Here is an 18,006-nt window from a genome sequence, read left to right as displayed (position 1 = left end):
GCATCAATAAATAAATACTTTTTGAATATTGGTTTAACATCAAATCATAATTCACAGGAAAAAAACATGCTATAAAAAAGACATAATCCTTAGGTTGATTGGATCTGATGTGACTTGATGTAATTGTGTAAAAGGACATATAGGCAGTCACCTTCAGTAATAAAGTGATGCAAAAATGTTTCCTAAACTTGTTTTTTTCTTTTTTTGTTTTGTTTTGAGGCCTTTTCCAATCATAAGATGGATAGATTGCATGAGCAGATATCAACATAATTATTGGAGTAGCTAATTGTTTGCATCTATTTAGAGAATTAATCATAATTAAAATGAATTTGAATAAATTCTCATAATTATTGTAAAGAACAGTTAGTCATAGAATTGTCTACCAGGCTAACTTTCATACCATCACGAGTAGTTTAACTCATCAATACTTTATAAGGATGTCGACTAAAAATAACTTGCCACAACTTTCCTCCATTATCCGACAGGAAACAAATTATACTTTAGGAAACTCAAGTAAATAGAATTAGTAGGGGATACCAATAACTAGCTAAAATTGCCTCACCTAATCATAATACATTATTTTAAAGAATTATGGTAGATTCAGCAGGCAGCAATACTATATCCGATAAAACTTAAGTGGAAAACACAACTTTTTGGAGCGATAAATCTTCCGTGCCCCCTCCCCCCCAGTCTCTCTCTTTATAAAAGAGCCTGCGAGAAGCATGAAGAGCTAAGCTACTAATGTCGTGGCGAAGGTTAGACCTCATAAAGTCAGCAAAACTAAGGTTTCACACGTGTTATATCCTTTCACTCGAGCTAGAACTTATATATTGGCTCTTCTTGCTTAACTGTACACTATTATACCTGAAAAGAACTTCCAAATGACCAGTGTACCTGGAGCTATTACTTTGCGAAAAAGGCAAGTAAAATACATCTTAAAGTTAGTACATCCTGTACATACAACTTCTATCAACACCGTACAATAAAAGTCTTTTAACTTCTTGACATTTTCACATGATTCTACAAGATTAGTCTTGCAAAATCTTGACAGAACCTAGCTTTTTTACCTCTACATTATACACTTCTGTACATATGGTGGTATCATCACTAGTAGAAGTTAATACTGCACGAGTCAAATGAGCCTTTTAGCAATGAACACGGAAACTGTACATTCAGTCGTCGTTACTGCCAACCCATAAACATCTTCCAAACAGCTTCCTCAATCTTGTTCCTTGGGGGACCAGAACCGTTCCCTTCGTCCAGTAAGACCCGATAAATTTCCCATTCTCGATCACCAACCAGATATCTCCCTATTTCAGCCTGAAAATTGCGATAAGCAACAAGTTAAGATGACTACATTTAAAAACCTAAAACACACTAGCCAAATAGCATTGACACAAGCAGCATCTTTTCATCTTTTCATCTTTCTAATTTTCATTCAAGTTTCCTGCCTCAGTGGCCAAATGAAGTAACAAATGGAGACACTCGGTTACAGTAAGAAAGGTTTGTAATATCCCTCATACAAGTTATGTTGCTCGGACTCTTGAAAATGCCGACGGGCTCGTGACAGATCCTCCAAAAAGTAGTGCATTTTTGGAGGATCCAACACAGGTGTGGCTCCACGGGTTTCGGACCTTGCTGCAGAAAAAAGCTTGGTATTTAAGCAGAAAAGGGTAGAGGAGCGGGCCCATTATCCACCAAGTTTCAAAATGTGTGCAACTGGACCTCGAGAATTTATCGGCCATCGAAAAAGAAAAAAGTTATGTGGCTCTATCAACGTCATGCCATTTTTACTCCAGCAAACCAGCCTTTAGCCTAGCACACGATTATCTCCAAGGCATTCTCACTCTCAAAATTACCTAATAGTGACAAAGATAATAGTGAATCATAGAGTGATGCATCATGACTTACCGAAAAGATGCCAATATTGAGCATCTTGAGAGCCAGTGTAATGTCATAAAAGACGAGTGGTCGACCCTTCCCCGATAACTCTACGGGGTTCGCTACCAGTAATTCTGCATCAGGACCTCGGTTCATCAATGCCACTCTGAGAGGGCGACATAGTTCCATTTGAAGACGCGAGCACAAAGCGTTCAGCTTGCTAGGGTCGACTATTTTCTTGCCATCAGCTTGCACTATGAACAAGTCGAGCTCACATACTGTTTTAGTTTTTGAAGTGAACCGTCCATATGATATCTGATATAACAATGAAGTAATTGGTGAGAAAAAGCTTTTACTTTAGTTCGGTATCACTGTGGTTGCATGATGAGCAAACACAACAAAAAGAACAAAAAAAAAAAAAAAAAAAAAAATTATTACTCCCTCCGTATCAATTTGTTTGTCTTAGTTTGACTCGGCACGAAGTTTTTAAGAAAAATAAAGAAGACTTTTCAATCTTGTGGTCTTAAGCTAAAATGTGTGTAACGTACCAAAATTCCCTTTGAATCTTGTGATCTTAAATATACCATGTAGGATGTTGGGTGTAAAGAGTTATTCCCTCCGTCCCAATTTATGTGTCACCGTTTGACTCAGCACTAAGTTTAAGAAAGAAAGGAAAACTTAAATTTTGTGGTCTAAAACAAACCTTTAACATTTGTGTGGCTATAAAATCATCTCATACGGGTAAAAGGGGAATTTTAAAGTTAAGTTGTTTCTAATATAGAAAGGTGGCACTCTTTTTGGGACCGACCAAAAAGTGCCACATAAATTGGGATGGAGGGAGTACTTAAGATACAAAGTGACATTCTTTTTGAAATGGATTAAAAAGGAAAGTAAGACCAACAAATTGAAACGGAGGGAGTATAACACGAAGTGTGCTTCTACAGCAAATTAAACATCATAATAACTTAAAATTGTTGATCAATATTCTGTTTGATGAAGAAACAAACTGGCAACAATCAGCCGATGAACTATATCGCACAAACAAAAACTACAAATATTCTATATATGTTAATCAAAAGTCCACATTTTAACTAAGAAGCCTTATTTCGCAAAGGGGATATTGGTGTTCACAATGTAGTATATGGTTATTGCGAGATTTTATTTACCTTGTGCAAATAACCATGAGACTTTTATCAAGACGATATTTTCGAGATATAAAATGATGTACCTGAATATTGTAATCTTTCAGTGTCCTCATTATGTCATACAGAAGACCTTTTTGATCTTGGCAAACAATCTGGATGAGAGTATGACCAGGGCTCAACAAATTATCCACGGTGATAGACGCTTTATTGCAAGCGAGAGATCTACTCTGGTGCTCATGAAGTATTTCAAAGCTAAACATGTCTTCGGCAATTTCTTGCGGAAGGAATGATGGCCCTTGAGAACGCCCGGTGATTTCGGAGCCGACCATTTCTATGTCGCAACTAATCATGGCGTCACCGAGAACGGATTTCAACTGGTAACGTGTATCGTCTTGTCTCTTCTTTGTATGTAGAAGTTCTCTGATTAAAAAGGATTTACACATAAGAAACTACAAATGACTGGCGGCAACTTTAAGAGCCCGAAAAATTCCGAACCTTGTGTCAGTGATGAAGAACAGGTCCATCACTTTTCCATCTGGAGTAGTGGATATCTTCACCTTCTTTATTGTAAGCTCCAGCTCGGAAAGTACCGCCGTCACATCTGCCATAATTTTTTTCTAAAAAAAATTACTACAAGTATACCTGGATAACCTTCTGGGACAAGGTATTTACCCAGCCGGTACCACAACAATGAACCAGAGGCATAAATTGTTCCAGTAAGTAAATAAACAGCTAAAAAAAACAATTTTTAAGCACTGATAGTTCAGATAATTCAAATTTCTTGAGACTTGAGAGCTGAAACATAATGGTAAAAGTGAAGAAACAAGAATCAACACTAAAAAACCGTCAGTTATGAATAAGTCTAATTCAATTGAAAAGGTACCACATTCACAAGATTTATAGCCTGTTTGGCCAAGCTTTTGGGAAGCCAAAAGTGCTTATTTTAGAAAGTTGAGGTGTTTGCCAAGCTTTTAAAGAAAAAATAAGTGTGTTTTTGAGTAGTAGTAGAAAATGTTTTTAGAAGCTAAAAAAAAATTCGCGAAATGCTTTTGGAAGCTTTGCCGAGCACAAATTACTGCGCTAATATTGACCAAAGTGTTTTTCAAATTGGTTATCCAAACATAAATTGCTACTCTCGAGAACTTTTTCGCAACACACTTCTGACAAAAAGCACTTTTCAAAGTAAGCATATTTTGGAACCTTGGTCAAAAAAACAAAAAAAAAAAAAAGCATTGTGCAACAAGTTCACAAAACAAGCTTCAAATTAGTTACCATGCAAAAGGCCCCTTCGATCGTAGCAACAGAACGTCAAGAGGAATACATCAGGAGGCCCTGGCGACTGTAACTCAGCAAGATAATATGATATTCCGGAGGCAGAAGAACAAGACGGACAAGCTTCCACAAGTCTCTTCTTTAACAAATTCCACCTTGTGTTTGGTGTTCCCACCACCCAAAACACTACGTAACACCATATTCCATCGGTAGATACATCTTCAACAAAAGAATCAAAAGTGTAAGATGGCAAATTACAAAAATCTCCAGCATTTATCAATTATCACAGTATGTATTCAGATACAACAGATGTGTTATCAACCAAACTGTCTGAATTATCTTCAACACTCTCTTGAGACAAATTCAAAATTGACAGTCGAAACAAGTTCCACACACACATAGAAGCTAAACTTCATGCCACTGGAAAGAAAAAAACTCACATACCCCCAAAAGTAACCAGTAGGTGGAATTCTTCTTTGCAACAAAGAATCCCAATTTAAGAAAAAACCATAAGCATTTCATTCACAAATTCAGTAAGGGAAGAAGTACTCCACTAATCCTCAAAACCAGCAGACTCTCAACCAACACTAGTAATTGATTATATCAAGATTACCCCACACACACCCAAAAAAAAAAAAAAAAAATCACAACAATCACTTTGTATGTTGATATTAGCAAACTTCCCTAAATTGGATGTATATGGAAGTGCAAGAATACAAAGGAGAGAGCTAAGAGCATACCAACTCTGAAAATAGAGAGACCAAAAAAAAGAATAAAGTATTCCACTAATCCTCAAAACCAGAAGACCCTCAATTTCATAAATTCAACAGTAGTACAATAACAACAACAAAAACATACTCAAGAAAGATTCAGTCTTTTCACTCTCTGCCACACACACAAAACTGATTATATCAAGTAAGACAATCTTTTCACTCTCTGTCACACACACATACAAAACCGATTATATCAAGAAAGATTCAATCTTTTCACTCTCTGTCACACACACACACACACGCAATACTAATTATATCAAGAAAGATTCCATCTTTTTACATTCTGCATAGAACATACAATTGATTTTATCAACAAAGATTCAATCTTTTCACTCTCTGCCACACCCCCCCCCCCCCCCCCCCCACTGATTAGTGATTACAATCAAGAAGGCTCAATCATTTCACTCTCTGCCCCACACACACACATACAAAACCGATCATATCAAGAAAGATTCAATTTTTTTACTCTCTACCACACACACACACACAAAAAAAAAAAACTGATTATATCAAGAAACTTCAATAGTTTCACTCTCTGCCATACACACACACACATGCACATAAACAGCTGATTATATCAAGAAAGATTCAATTTTTTTACTATCTACCACACACCCACACACACACACACACACAAAAAAAAAAAAAATGATATATCAAGAAAATTCAATAGTTTCACTCTCTGCCATACACAAACATATACACACAAACAGGTGATTATATCAAGAAAATTCAATCTTTTCACTATCTACCCCACAGACACACACACAAAATGTAAGCTTGACTATAATTACTAGTACTTTGCAAGAACAAAAAGGATAGAGAGGTAAGAAACATACCAACTCTAACAATAGTGAGACCAAAGAAGAGAATGATTCTACAAAGATCAGAGCCTAAACCAGTCTTATCAGGACAATTAACAGTAATCACAGTTGGTTCACCTTCTCTTTCAGAATGCTTCAATAACACAACATCATCATACAAAATTCCCATTATATCCTCCTCCTCTCCTTCTTCCTCCAAATGGAGTTGATGGGGTTCCCTTTTTTCTCCTCCTTTTCCAATTCTTTCACTTTTTTTTCACCAAATAAAAAGGAAATAAGTAGTAATAAAGATTCAATCTTTCTTCACAGAATATAAGAGAATCTTTCTTCTTCTTCCTTTGTGTTACCTCTCTTCCTTAGCCTACACATCTGTTTTATTAGCTTTGCAAAAGATTTTTTTAAATATTAGGAATTTCTTGGTGGCTATTTGGTTTTACTTTTCCACGTTTATTTTATTTTTCTTGATTTATACTACTTCTGGTTCCAATTCAGGCGTTTTAGTTGGACTAGACATTAAGGGGTCGTTTGGTGCATGGCTAAAATTATCCCGGGATTATAATTTCAGAATTAACTTATCCCATATTTTGGAATTATTATGCACCAAACGACCCCTAAGCGTAAGAAATAAAGAAAAGCTTTTGAATGTTGGGGTATTAAATGAAAGATACATATGATATACTTTTTTCGTTTATTTTTATTTGTCCACTTTAAACTTTTCACGCCGTTTAAGAAATATAAATGGAATACATAATTTATCAATTTATCTATATTAATCGATGCATATTTTTATTAGATTTGAAAAATAATTTAAAGTGAGTAATTAATAATTTGGGTAAAATAGAAAAAAAATTATTTTATCTTGATGTGCTAAAAGTAACAAGTAAAAGTGAAAATCTATTTTTAAAATCTTTGGATAAGTGAACAGAGGGAGTACTAAAATGTCTTTAGAATCTTGTTGTTATAGATTTGTCAGGTAAGATGTTTGAATTGTCACCACTAAATATAGATAAAGATATTATTTTTGAAATAGATCTAAAAAATAATAAAACACTTAAATTGAGACGAAGGAAGATATTTTTTGGGGCTGGGAAGTGGTAAGGAGGAGAGTAATTTTCACTGAGCAAACAAGTGGGGGTAGAAAATAAAGAAAGATAACATGTGGGGGTGAAGAAAGCTACAAACAAATAAGCTAGCTGGAATATCTACGATATAAAATTTCTTTTTCCTTGGAATTTTTTTGTATAAATACTTTTGTAACTTTTTTGTCAATTGTTTTTTTAGGTACATTTAACCCCTTTTTTTTTTTTTGGCAATTCATTTCTATGTTTATCTCCTTTTTGTCCTTATAAATGTTTAGGAATTAAAGGAAGAAAGGTGATAAGTTTAGTAAAACAATTAATGCTAAGGATAAAATAGGAATTTTTTGATTAATTCTATCTGAATTTTTTAAATAAGCAAGTATTTTGAAACGAATACTTATAGTAATGTGGACAACTAGTATGGGACTGAGGGAGTTCAATTTACCATCTTTTGAGTTCTAAAATTACTAAAACTAGTTTTACTATCTTATCCAAATGAATCACCCTAAATAGAAAGCTACTTCTAGTCTTCTAGATGGATGTGGGTATTAAAATAATCGAAATTGCTATTTAAATAAATTCTAACTTTTTTCTTAATAGTCCATCAAAGTCCTTATTTTGAGAATGACTATAGTTTTTTGCAAGCTAATGTTCCTTTTTTTTTTAAAAAAAAAAAAAAAAATCTTTCTTTTTATCGTGCTAATTTTTTTCTTTTAAGTTGATTAAAAATAGTTGCAAATCCAAATATTCAAATATCCATTAAGGATAGGAAGCAAAGCACTACAAAACCACACGTGGCTAATGACCACTGACAAGGATAGAAATATAATTTTTTTATTTTATGTATGTCGGTTTGACTACAGAGTTTATTAGGTCAATGCATTATTAATTTTTTTGAAAAAATGCATTATTTTTTGTTAATCTCATTTGCGGATAACTTGGAACTAAAATATATCGTGATAAATTGGCTACACCATTTTCTCGTTAACACTTTATTTAGCCGCCAGTCACGTGTTTTATTTTTTGGGATGGTCCCTCTCAAGTGCTTACAAGAAAACTGGAATATAAAATATAAAATAAAAAATAAAACTTTAAAATACAAAAATATAAAAAAAGTGGGGAAAAGCTAATCACAATTACTCCCTCCGTCTCATAATAAGTGTCACCTCAATCAAAAACACATATATTAAGAAATCAATAATACAATATGAAGTTTAGCAAATCACTCTTAAATAATAAAAATAAATTACGTTCACCTTTTGATAAGAGTATGCACAAGAAGTAAAACCGCACATTGGAATTCAAACAATACCAAGTTATTGTGTGGCTTTTTCAATCATCATTTAGATGTTACTTTATTATCTAAGGGTAGAATTGAAAAAAACTAGTCAATTTAAGTCTTGATTTTTTAAAGTGACACTTATTATAGGACAAAAAAATTTGACTAAGGTGATACTTATTATGGGACGGCGGGAATATAATTTTTACGCCCTAATGACTACTTTACTTCTTTTTTTTTTTTTTCTGTCATAAACTAACTATCCACCTTTCTGTTTAGGATTGTTTCAAAATAATGTTCATCTATCTAGAAAGAAAAAATTAGTTTATCGGAATTAATCATTTTTATATAGTAGTATTATCTGAAATTTTTATTAATAAAATAAAATATGTAAATATTTGAACCGATTTTATTTGAATAAAAAAAAATTAACTTTATCTTAGTATTTTGTTTGAACAAATCGGATGTTTTAAAGTGGACAAATTCTGTAGTATTTTTTTTGGGCCAATGAAGCTAACATTTGTTATTGTTAACCATAAAAGGAAAACGAATGTGATATCATTTTACTACTTTTGTTTTCTCCTTCTTCCTCATCTACTAAAAAGTTGATAAAAAGCTAATATATCCATTGGTAACAAAGCACCTAAAAAAGTACGAAAATTGCTTGCACTCTTTAACATTTAAACAAAAAAAAAAAAAGCGAAGTGAAGTCATGGTGGATAACAGGATTATGTAATTAAATGTCAATAATTGAATAAATTATTGGATAAAAGTATGAATGTGATCTTGATCTTGATAAAGTTGGAAAATAAAAAGTTGAGAATATTCAAGGGAAGGTTGGCCCAAATCCTATTTTAAGAAGTGGGCACTGAGCACCTTCTTTGTTCCTTCCTTAGTTGTTTTTCTTCTTTTTTTAAAAAAAAAATTATTTGGTATTTAAATTTACTAATCTGACTAATTCAACTTTGGATCATATAGGACCTATTTAAGATAGAAATGATTCTTATAAGAACTACTCAAACTCGAAACATTTGATTAAAAGTAGAAGAATCTCATTCATCTCATCATACTTTTAGTGATTTATGTTGTTTTGACGTCCATGACGAAGGGCAGGCCAACGACAAGGGTCATAGAAAATGACGGGTAGGCTTCTAAATTGGCAAGCTTCTGTAGAAGGGTACACATAATATTTTAGACGAATTTTATATCGAAATGGGAGAAGAAATTAGTGAGGAATTTTTATTTATAACACAAATTCACATGATACACATGTTTAAATTCGATAATAATTTTACCGAAGAGACAATCTATGAAGCTTATTGAACCAAAGCGTACAATACATATCACGACTTTAAATCGTGGTATTTTCCAATACTCCGCATTGTGAGAAAATGAAACGACACATAAACTCGGATCTCTGTGATATTGTGTGAAAATGAAACGACACATAAACTAAAGTGTGTATAAATTGAGTTAGATCAACTTAAACTGTGATACATGTATTCTTATGGTGGCTATTAAAAAGAATTATTGTTTGACAAATGAGAGATTGAAATTTGGTATATTGAAAGCTCCCTCACAAGTGGGGTTTTGTTCATTGTTATTCACATTATAAAACAATAAAATAATATACATGCTTTTAATTTAATGCTATGTGGAAGTGGGAGGACTAGGATTAGATTCATATCCCTTTGACAATAAAGCAGACAAATCATCTAATATTTTATAGATGATGCATATTTTTTCATGATTCATAGAGTTCCTTTTTCAAAAAATATATAAATAGGGGAAAGTAGAACGGAAAATAGGAGAAGGAGTACATATGAACATACGGTCAAACAATTTTATAACGATATTGTTTTTCAAATATTATGTAGCTATTAATAGCTAAATGTTATTATCGAGAACATATAATATAGTATAACTAAAAAAAAAATTTACAAAAACCTTGATTGTTATTACAAATGATAAATGCAATAGAGATGTCTGACGATACAATCTTTTTTAACAACAAATCAGAAAACTACTTGGTTAACTGTAGTTAATAATTCATTTCACTTTTTCAAGTAAAAAAAGAAATATGCCTTATAAAACTCCAATATTTTTTCAAGTGAAATATATGTTCAAACATATATCAATTTTCAAATGTCCATTTTTTTTTTATTTTTTATTTTACTTAACTCCAAATAATATTTGTTTAGTCAAATATTATCAAATTCATGTCCAAACGCATATTAATAAATATAATCAGAACACCAAATTTACGATACAGAATACGTTGCTCAAATATTAATATGTATTCTCACTTTTGTTTCTAATTAGTTTCTAATTATGGAAGCTAAATTATTTAATTTGATATGCACTGAATATGTGAATATGTATATACTTTCCTGTTTGTTATGAGACCAATGATGACGACATGGAGTATTATTTCACGATAGGATGTTTTATTTAAGAATCAAGTATAGTAATATATTGGTGAAAATGAAAGAGATTTCGCCCACCATTTAAATTTAAAAATAATAGAAATATGCATTTGGCCCTATACCATTCAACCATTGAATGCTACCTAGCTGAAAGTGATTTTTAATGACGGTTTGAGATTTAATTTGAAATCTTATCAAGTATAGTCCTTAATAAACACTTGTTAAACAGAATAAATTTAATCGTACCAAGTGTTTACACCAAATCGATAGATACATGACATATGTTTGCATATTCATTTTTATTACTTCATATTGATAAATTAATCTATATTATTAATTTATTAAATTATTTAATCACAATAAGTTAAATTTGTTTGCTGTAATTATCTAGTGCGGGAAAGTAATTACCCGTAGGAAACTTCCTCTTGTATATATTAAAAATGAGAATTAATCTAAATAGTCCATCAAACAATTTCTTAAATTAGAATAGTTGGCACATGTATAATATACGTATAATCTATATATAACAATAAATTTGATCGGCTCTTATGTAAAAATCTCTAATTAAAACTAGGAAATTGAAAATTTTCCTCGTCAGAGGTTTTAAGATATTTCATGCCTCTAATTAAGGATGCATACAATTCAAGAACAAACAAATGAATGTGTGATTGCAAAACAGCTAGAGTTGGGGATAAACATAATCATTATGGTGAAAATGACTTATTTGTCTAACCCTTGTGAAAATAAAATGTCTTTTTTTTTTTTTAATTTATACACAAAAAGAATAGTTTGGTTTTTAGTGAATTTTTCTTTCAACCTATTAATTCTTGTGATATTTATATTATGTTCTTTATTGCTTTCATCTACATATAATAAAGTACAACCTTGCTCAAATAATACTTTTAGTTTGGCCAATCTCAATTAATGATACCGACATAATAAATTAATATTCCACTAAAACTACATAAAATATAAAATATCTCCTAATATATTACAATTCCAAAAAACAAATCTTCTTTTTTATAACCACCACCCACGCCCGCCCCCCTACCTCTTTTTTTGGGGAATCTATAGTATTTCCACACTTTCGCTCATTACAATTCCAAATATATTATATATCGAGAGAGATATTTACGTACGTACATACATACATATGACTCAATTAGGGGGCTTTCTATATATTAACGATCGTTAAAACTTAAACAATTAATGCGGAAAAGGAGACTACTTCTTCCATGAGGGTTCTGAAAAAAAGGTATTCTAGCTAAATTCAAAATATTTCACTGTTCTCGCTCGAGAGGGATTTGAAATCTATATATAATATAAAGCTAGGCATAGACAAGGTGATGGAGCACCTCTCTATGGCCACCATTTCTATTTATCTTTTATCTCCTTTTTTTGAATTTTTCTCTATTTTTTAGTTAAGGAATTTACCACATTCTAACCTATTTACTGAGTTTCATTAAATTATGTAATAACCACACCAATTCATTGTGTATAAGTTATTGTATTAATTATTAATTATTGTATATGCTAATGGAGAACTGAAAAGCCCCATCAGCTTTCAAGTTGTTCCAGCGAGCCTCTCCCCTCCGATCCCTCACCTTCCACAAGTTAAAAGAGTGTATATATATATATATATATATAGAAACGGATATGGTATAAGGTACATGCTGATCTCTTTGGTCTCTAAGATCTAAGATATATTTACACAAAATTTTCGCATATTTCGGTTAACCTTGTACACACGATCTTCATCAATTTCTTTTTATATGATCCTGTAATTATATGGGAAAAATATAGGAAGAATATAAGAATTTTCTGATTTTATGAGAACCCATAACTAAATGCGTTGAACCAAACCACATAAAAAAAAAAAAAACATTGGTTGGTGCGATGGCAAGGAAGGGACCCTAATCATTGCAATTGTCATAAGAGGACTTTGTCAAGCAGAATGCAGAAAACTACTACTGTACTAAACTTTTTTGTTTAAAACATTAACAAAGTCAACTAAAAAAGAAATCAGCTAATAAAACATCACTTTTTACCAAATTCCAATATTTCAAATCAAATTTGAAACAAAATAAGTGAGAAACAAGAAAAACGTAGGGCTAAAAAATTATTGGGAACCCACAAGCTTAAAATTCTGGATCCGCCTCTGGGTATAGGCCTTACATGCTGATCTCTTTGGTCTCTAAGATTAGTAAGGTAAGATATATTTACACAAAATTTTCGCATATTTCGGTTAAGCTTGTACACATATTTTAGTACGATCTTCCTATTTTTTTATGTCCTTCAATTTCTTTTTATATGTTTCTACTTAATTTTCTCTAATAGGAAAAATATATATGAAAATAATTTAGAGATGTGGTCCTAGGGATCTGATTTTAATCAGCATTATGGTGTCATATTTAGCGCTGCAAATTTTCATGTACTAAACAATCTAAGAGAAAAATAACTTCCACTGTATGAATATAGTTGGCTTATGCCACCTTGAAAGCATACTCTAAAATAATTTGTCAACAAAGGTATCTTCTTTCCTTGACCCCTGAACGAGGTCCGTCAATATGGTTAAGATTGGCCTCAATCTGTTATTTATTTAACTATATATATATATATATATATATATTATTTAATTGTTTGGACTCTCGTAGATTCTTCATATTTTTTAAAAGAATTTTTGTACAACTTTTAATATGCCACCAGAATGCCTTTGCAGACATGGCTTTTGGTTATTAAATACTTGCCTTATCTCTTATTCAGATGATAAATTCACTGTTTCTTACTTCGTTTTTGTGTTCTTTTATTACATATGTGAGGGCACTTCTTGTGATGTCGTTTTGGCTCTTCATATTGTTTTTTGTCAAAACCAACTATTGTTTTGTCATTTTTTCCGTCAAATCTATTTACCAATGTTCTTATAGGTTATAAACATGTAACCTTTTTTGCAATGCTGTAGTTTTGCACCTTGATGAGTTCGTTGAAATTCAGTACATATCAAACGATGTGACCATAAGAAGTGATTTTTTTTAATTGTATGGAAGTAGAAATCAGTGGTGTACACACATCCAACTATCAACATTGAATTAAGCAGCGATGGTGAGAATAATAAAGTTTATTTAGTGATATTTTGTTTTTCTACTCATCCGATAGTTTTTGAGGGCTTACCAGTTACTCCTGCATTTTAGAGAATTCCCTAATGTAGTAGTAATAGCTATTCTTAAAAATAGTGCAGCCAAGTTGTGGTTTATGATAGTCTGTTTTGGCCAGGAGACGAAGGGGGTATTATTATTTTTTTCGTGTTTAAGTTCATTATATTTTGTGTGTTTTACATAAGTTTCAATCTTATTCCTCTATCAAAATCCCTTGAATTTGTATATGCGATGCAAAAGAATTTAGAGATTCATAAATCTATTTATTATTTCTCAATCACCGGAAACTCTGTGTTTGTGTGTGTGTATATATATATATTCTTCTATAAATTGATTAGTCAATATATGTTTTATTGACACCGAAAATATAATTGTTATGATGTTGTGTTTACTTCTTTTCATATCTACTAAGAATGTTGGTGATGTTTTTATTCATTTTGACTTTTTATTTTATTATTGAATATTTAAGTTTTGAAATAAACATAAGGGTGGAACTTATAAATTTTACTTTTTACAAAGTATGCTTTGTGATTACTTTTAATATTTGGGTATTGAAAAAAAAATCATAACTTCAATGAGGTATTTCATGGCCGCGCGAAGCGCGGATAAATTCACTAGTGACCTGATAAATCTTGCACGATGTGTAACCCTCAAATTTGTCTTCTACCCATTTACCTTCAATGTAACTCTCTCATATAAGAACATGTCATAGATTTTCAAACATTACAAATATATTAACCACCAAATATATAATTTGATTATAATTACAATGTATATGCAGTTGATTTAGAGCCCGTTTGGATTGGCTTATAAGTTGATCAAACCAGCTTATAAGCCATTTTTAACTTATTTGAATATTTCGCAAAAATAGAAAACAACTTAAATTAAATTAAAAAGTGTTTAAAATAAGTATGAATATAGTTTCAACCCCAATTTTTTTTTTTTTTTTTTTTTTTGCTTAAAATAATTTGTGAACAACAACTTTTTCCTTCTATCCCTTATATTTTCAATTTTAATTTCAAATCTTATTTACTTCTAAAAACTATATATATATATATATATAAATATATATTTATAAAATAATTTTAGACTTAAAAGATTCTTCATATTTATATTTAAAAGTCACTTTTTTTTCGCTAATCCAAATGGGCTCTTAGAATTATTGCGATAGGCCAAAAAAAGTAAAAAACAAAAAAACAAAAAAGCAATGAACAGCCTAATGTCCCATAAGAAAGTAGCAAGTGCAACAAGCGAATTGGTACCACGTAGCACATCAACTATAAATGATTATGGGAACTTAGTCAATTGAGCAATAAATCATGTGACTAACCACTGTAGACTACTGCAGTTTTGTTTGTTCTAACATAATCAAAAGTCACGGATTTGATCCCTGATAATAATACCATTTTTAATCAAAGGGTCCGCAACAACAACAACAATAAATTTAATTTATTCCTATAAATGAGGTTTGAGGAAGATAGAGAAGTTGTTTTTGACAGACCCTCGGCTCAAATAAAAAAAAGAGAAGAAGAGAAAGAAAAAGGAAAGAATTTCAAAGTAGTTTTTAAGTAAGAAAGTGAAGAATCCATCACACATATAGTAAGAAAAGCATTTTACATAATAAAGAACAGTAACCACAAGTATAATACGACAATCAAAGTACAGAAAATAATAAATAATAACAGAAATTGAAGGACAAGAAACTATGATAATAATATTAATAATTCTTGTATGAAAGAAAATGTAAATTGTGCTTTATGATAGTCTGTTTTGGCCAGTGTCACGCCCCGAAATGGCTCGGGCGAATTTTTTTTTTTTTTTTCGTGAAGCATTATATTTTGTAATCATCATAAGCATAAATTCGGAATATAACGTGAATTTGTATGATGAGCCTTTATAAAACGTAATAAATCATAATACTTAATAAAAATACTTATTTAATCATCGGAAAAACATGAATGTGTGTGTGTGAAATTCTTCTAACATAATTGATCAGTCAATATATGTTTTATTGACACGTAAAATATAATTGTTATGATGACAATTCCCTCAAAGATACTGATAACTAATTATAAAACTAAGAATGTTGGTGAGTTGGGACTCATTTTGACTTTTTATTTTATTATTGAATATTTAAGTTTTGAAATAAACATAATTCACTTATGAAAGCACAAGGCAATAAACGGGGACGTGATTACTTTTAATTTGTATATAAACAAAAAGAATAAACGGCACATAATATATATAATAATCGATAAATCGAGTACCGCAAGATGTGTAATCCCTCAGATGAAAACATGATAATAACCGTTAATGTATACGAACCACTCACGGGAGAACATGTCATAGATTTTCCATTACAAGATATATTAACCACCAAATATATAACGTGAACATACAAAATGGATCCAATATCCCTCAGTTGGGGAAAACATGAAGGAATCGTCCTATAAGTTGAGCGATCCTTATCCTACGTTGGCATACGTAGTTTCAGTTCCGGATTTATTAATACAACTCCCGAACATGAAAGATAACCGAAGACATGATTTGATTCTTAAAATATGGATCGAAGAATAACAATAAATACATATATACAAGTTTTTTTTTTTAAGCATCATATGGGATGCAAGTTATGGGTTTTTCATAGATTACGGACCGAGTCTCAATCACCAAAATAGTAAACTAAGACTAAACAAACGAATTATAAACAATATAATATATCATGGTTAAGTTGTTAGGTTTATCATGAATATTTTTCTAAAATAGTGTGTAATTGGACTAGGCCAAAACATGGGGAAGAACAAGAATGTCCCCACACGTGGATAGCACATGAACAGCCTAATGTCCAAACTTGTAATGAAAATATGAACTTTGAATAAGAATCCCAAAACTAGTCTCGAAACTTTAAATGATTTGAAAACCTTATGTTCAATGATGAGTTCTTGCTTAATGATCAGAACGTATGTTGGAATTGACTTGGAATGCATGGAATAGGCTTACCTTAAAGTTTTTGAAGGTTGAGAATCAAAAGTAGGGCTTGAGAGACTTTGGTTCTTTATAATAAAATTTTTAAAACGAAGTGGGAATGAATATAACGAAATTTGGCTTTTAAAACGTCGTGGCCGGTGCGCGGTCAAATGGAGGTACTTTGGTGATCGCGAAGATGTTTTTGCCCGGTGCGCGATCGCGCACGAAAAAAAAAAAGAGACAAGAGAAAGAAAAATGGGTATAACTTTTCAAAGTAGTTTTTAAGTCCAAGATATATGGTTGGAAAGGTATTTCAAACACAACTTTCATGTTTTGAGTTTTCTCAAACCTAATAAAGAACACACACAACACACACACACATTTTGGTTTGACTTCAAAACTATGTTTACACATTCATATACTAAAATATGATCTTTATACACACACACACACACAGTTCAAAAATTACACTACATTCAAAGTTATAATTATTTTTTTAATGTATAGATGTTGAATCTCATTTACTTGTTCGAGTATTAACTTCTTTATATTTTAAATTTTTTTATAAGTGAAAATGCTAGCTCAACAACTATCCTTAATACGGAATACTTTACCAATACGAATTTGATTAGTCAAATTTAAAGTGGATATCAATCATCGAGTAGAAAAATCAAAATAGAGATCATGTGCATTCAAGATAGAGACTTTTACGACATAAAATCACTCTGGATCTTTGGGCACAAATAAAGAAACATGTTTACTTTTACTCATTGGACAAATTGTCTACTCACATGTGCTATAGAAAAAGAAAGATTAAGACTAGCCCACCTATAATTAATGCTTTCACATTTCTCATCACCACTTTATTTTATTGTTACATACAAATGGGAAAATAATAAAAATATGACGCAATATTATGACGTTATATGTATTTATTGAAGTTTCCTTAATTGCCTAACAAAGTTCCGACATGGAGAATTTAGTATTTAAACATTTCATGTTGATACATATCTTTACTATGGATGTTGTCTACCTCATTTTTCTTTTATTTCTACTTTATAGGGGGGGGGGGTGGAATCTCGCTTTATGTGGAAAATAAAAATTCTAAAATGAAACAATTAGAACTGGACATTCTTAGATGCAACCCTTTCATAGCATTAATTTGTTTGAAAACTTGAAGCTGAACTTGAGAAAAAATGTTTTCAAAG

At 31.3% G+C, this 18,006-nt stretch overlaps 1 protein-coding gene across 1 annotated transcript; it reads right to left on the bottom strand.

Moving 5' to 3' along the window:
• Window positions 1–907: 907 nt before the first annotated feature.
• Window positions 908–6,339, bottom strand: LOC132057354 (ACT domain-containing protein ACR10). The gene is made up of 6 exons (XM_059449919.1): window positions 5,911–6,339; window positions 4,299–4,517; window positions 3,522–3,627; window positions 3,110–3,446; window positions 1,912–2,196; window positions 908–1,320 (listed from the first exon to the last, which is right to left on the bottom strand). Exons 1-6 carry the CDS (start codon window positions 6,062–6,064, stop codon window positions 1,183–1,185), a joined length of 1,239 nt encoding a protein of 412 aa, XP_059305902.1. The 5' UTR covers window positions 6,065–6,339; the 3' UTR covers window positions 908–1,182.
• Window positions 6,340–18,006: the final 11,667 nt, after the last annotated feature.

This window comes from Lycium ferocissimum, chromosome 5 (genome assembly GCF_029784015.1).
Source record: "Lycium ferocissimum isolate CSIRO_LF1 chromosome 5, AGI_CSIRO_Lferr_CH_V1, whole genome shotgun sequence".
Taxonomy (NCBI): domain Eukaryota; kingdom Viridiplantae; phylum Streptophyta; class Magnoliopsida; order Solanales; family Solanaceae; genus Lycium; species Lycium ferocissimum.
Note: the sequence above shows the minus strand (reverse complement) of the source record. Positions and strands in the feature narration are given on the sequence as shown.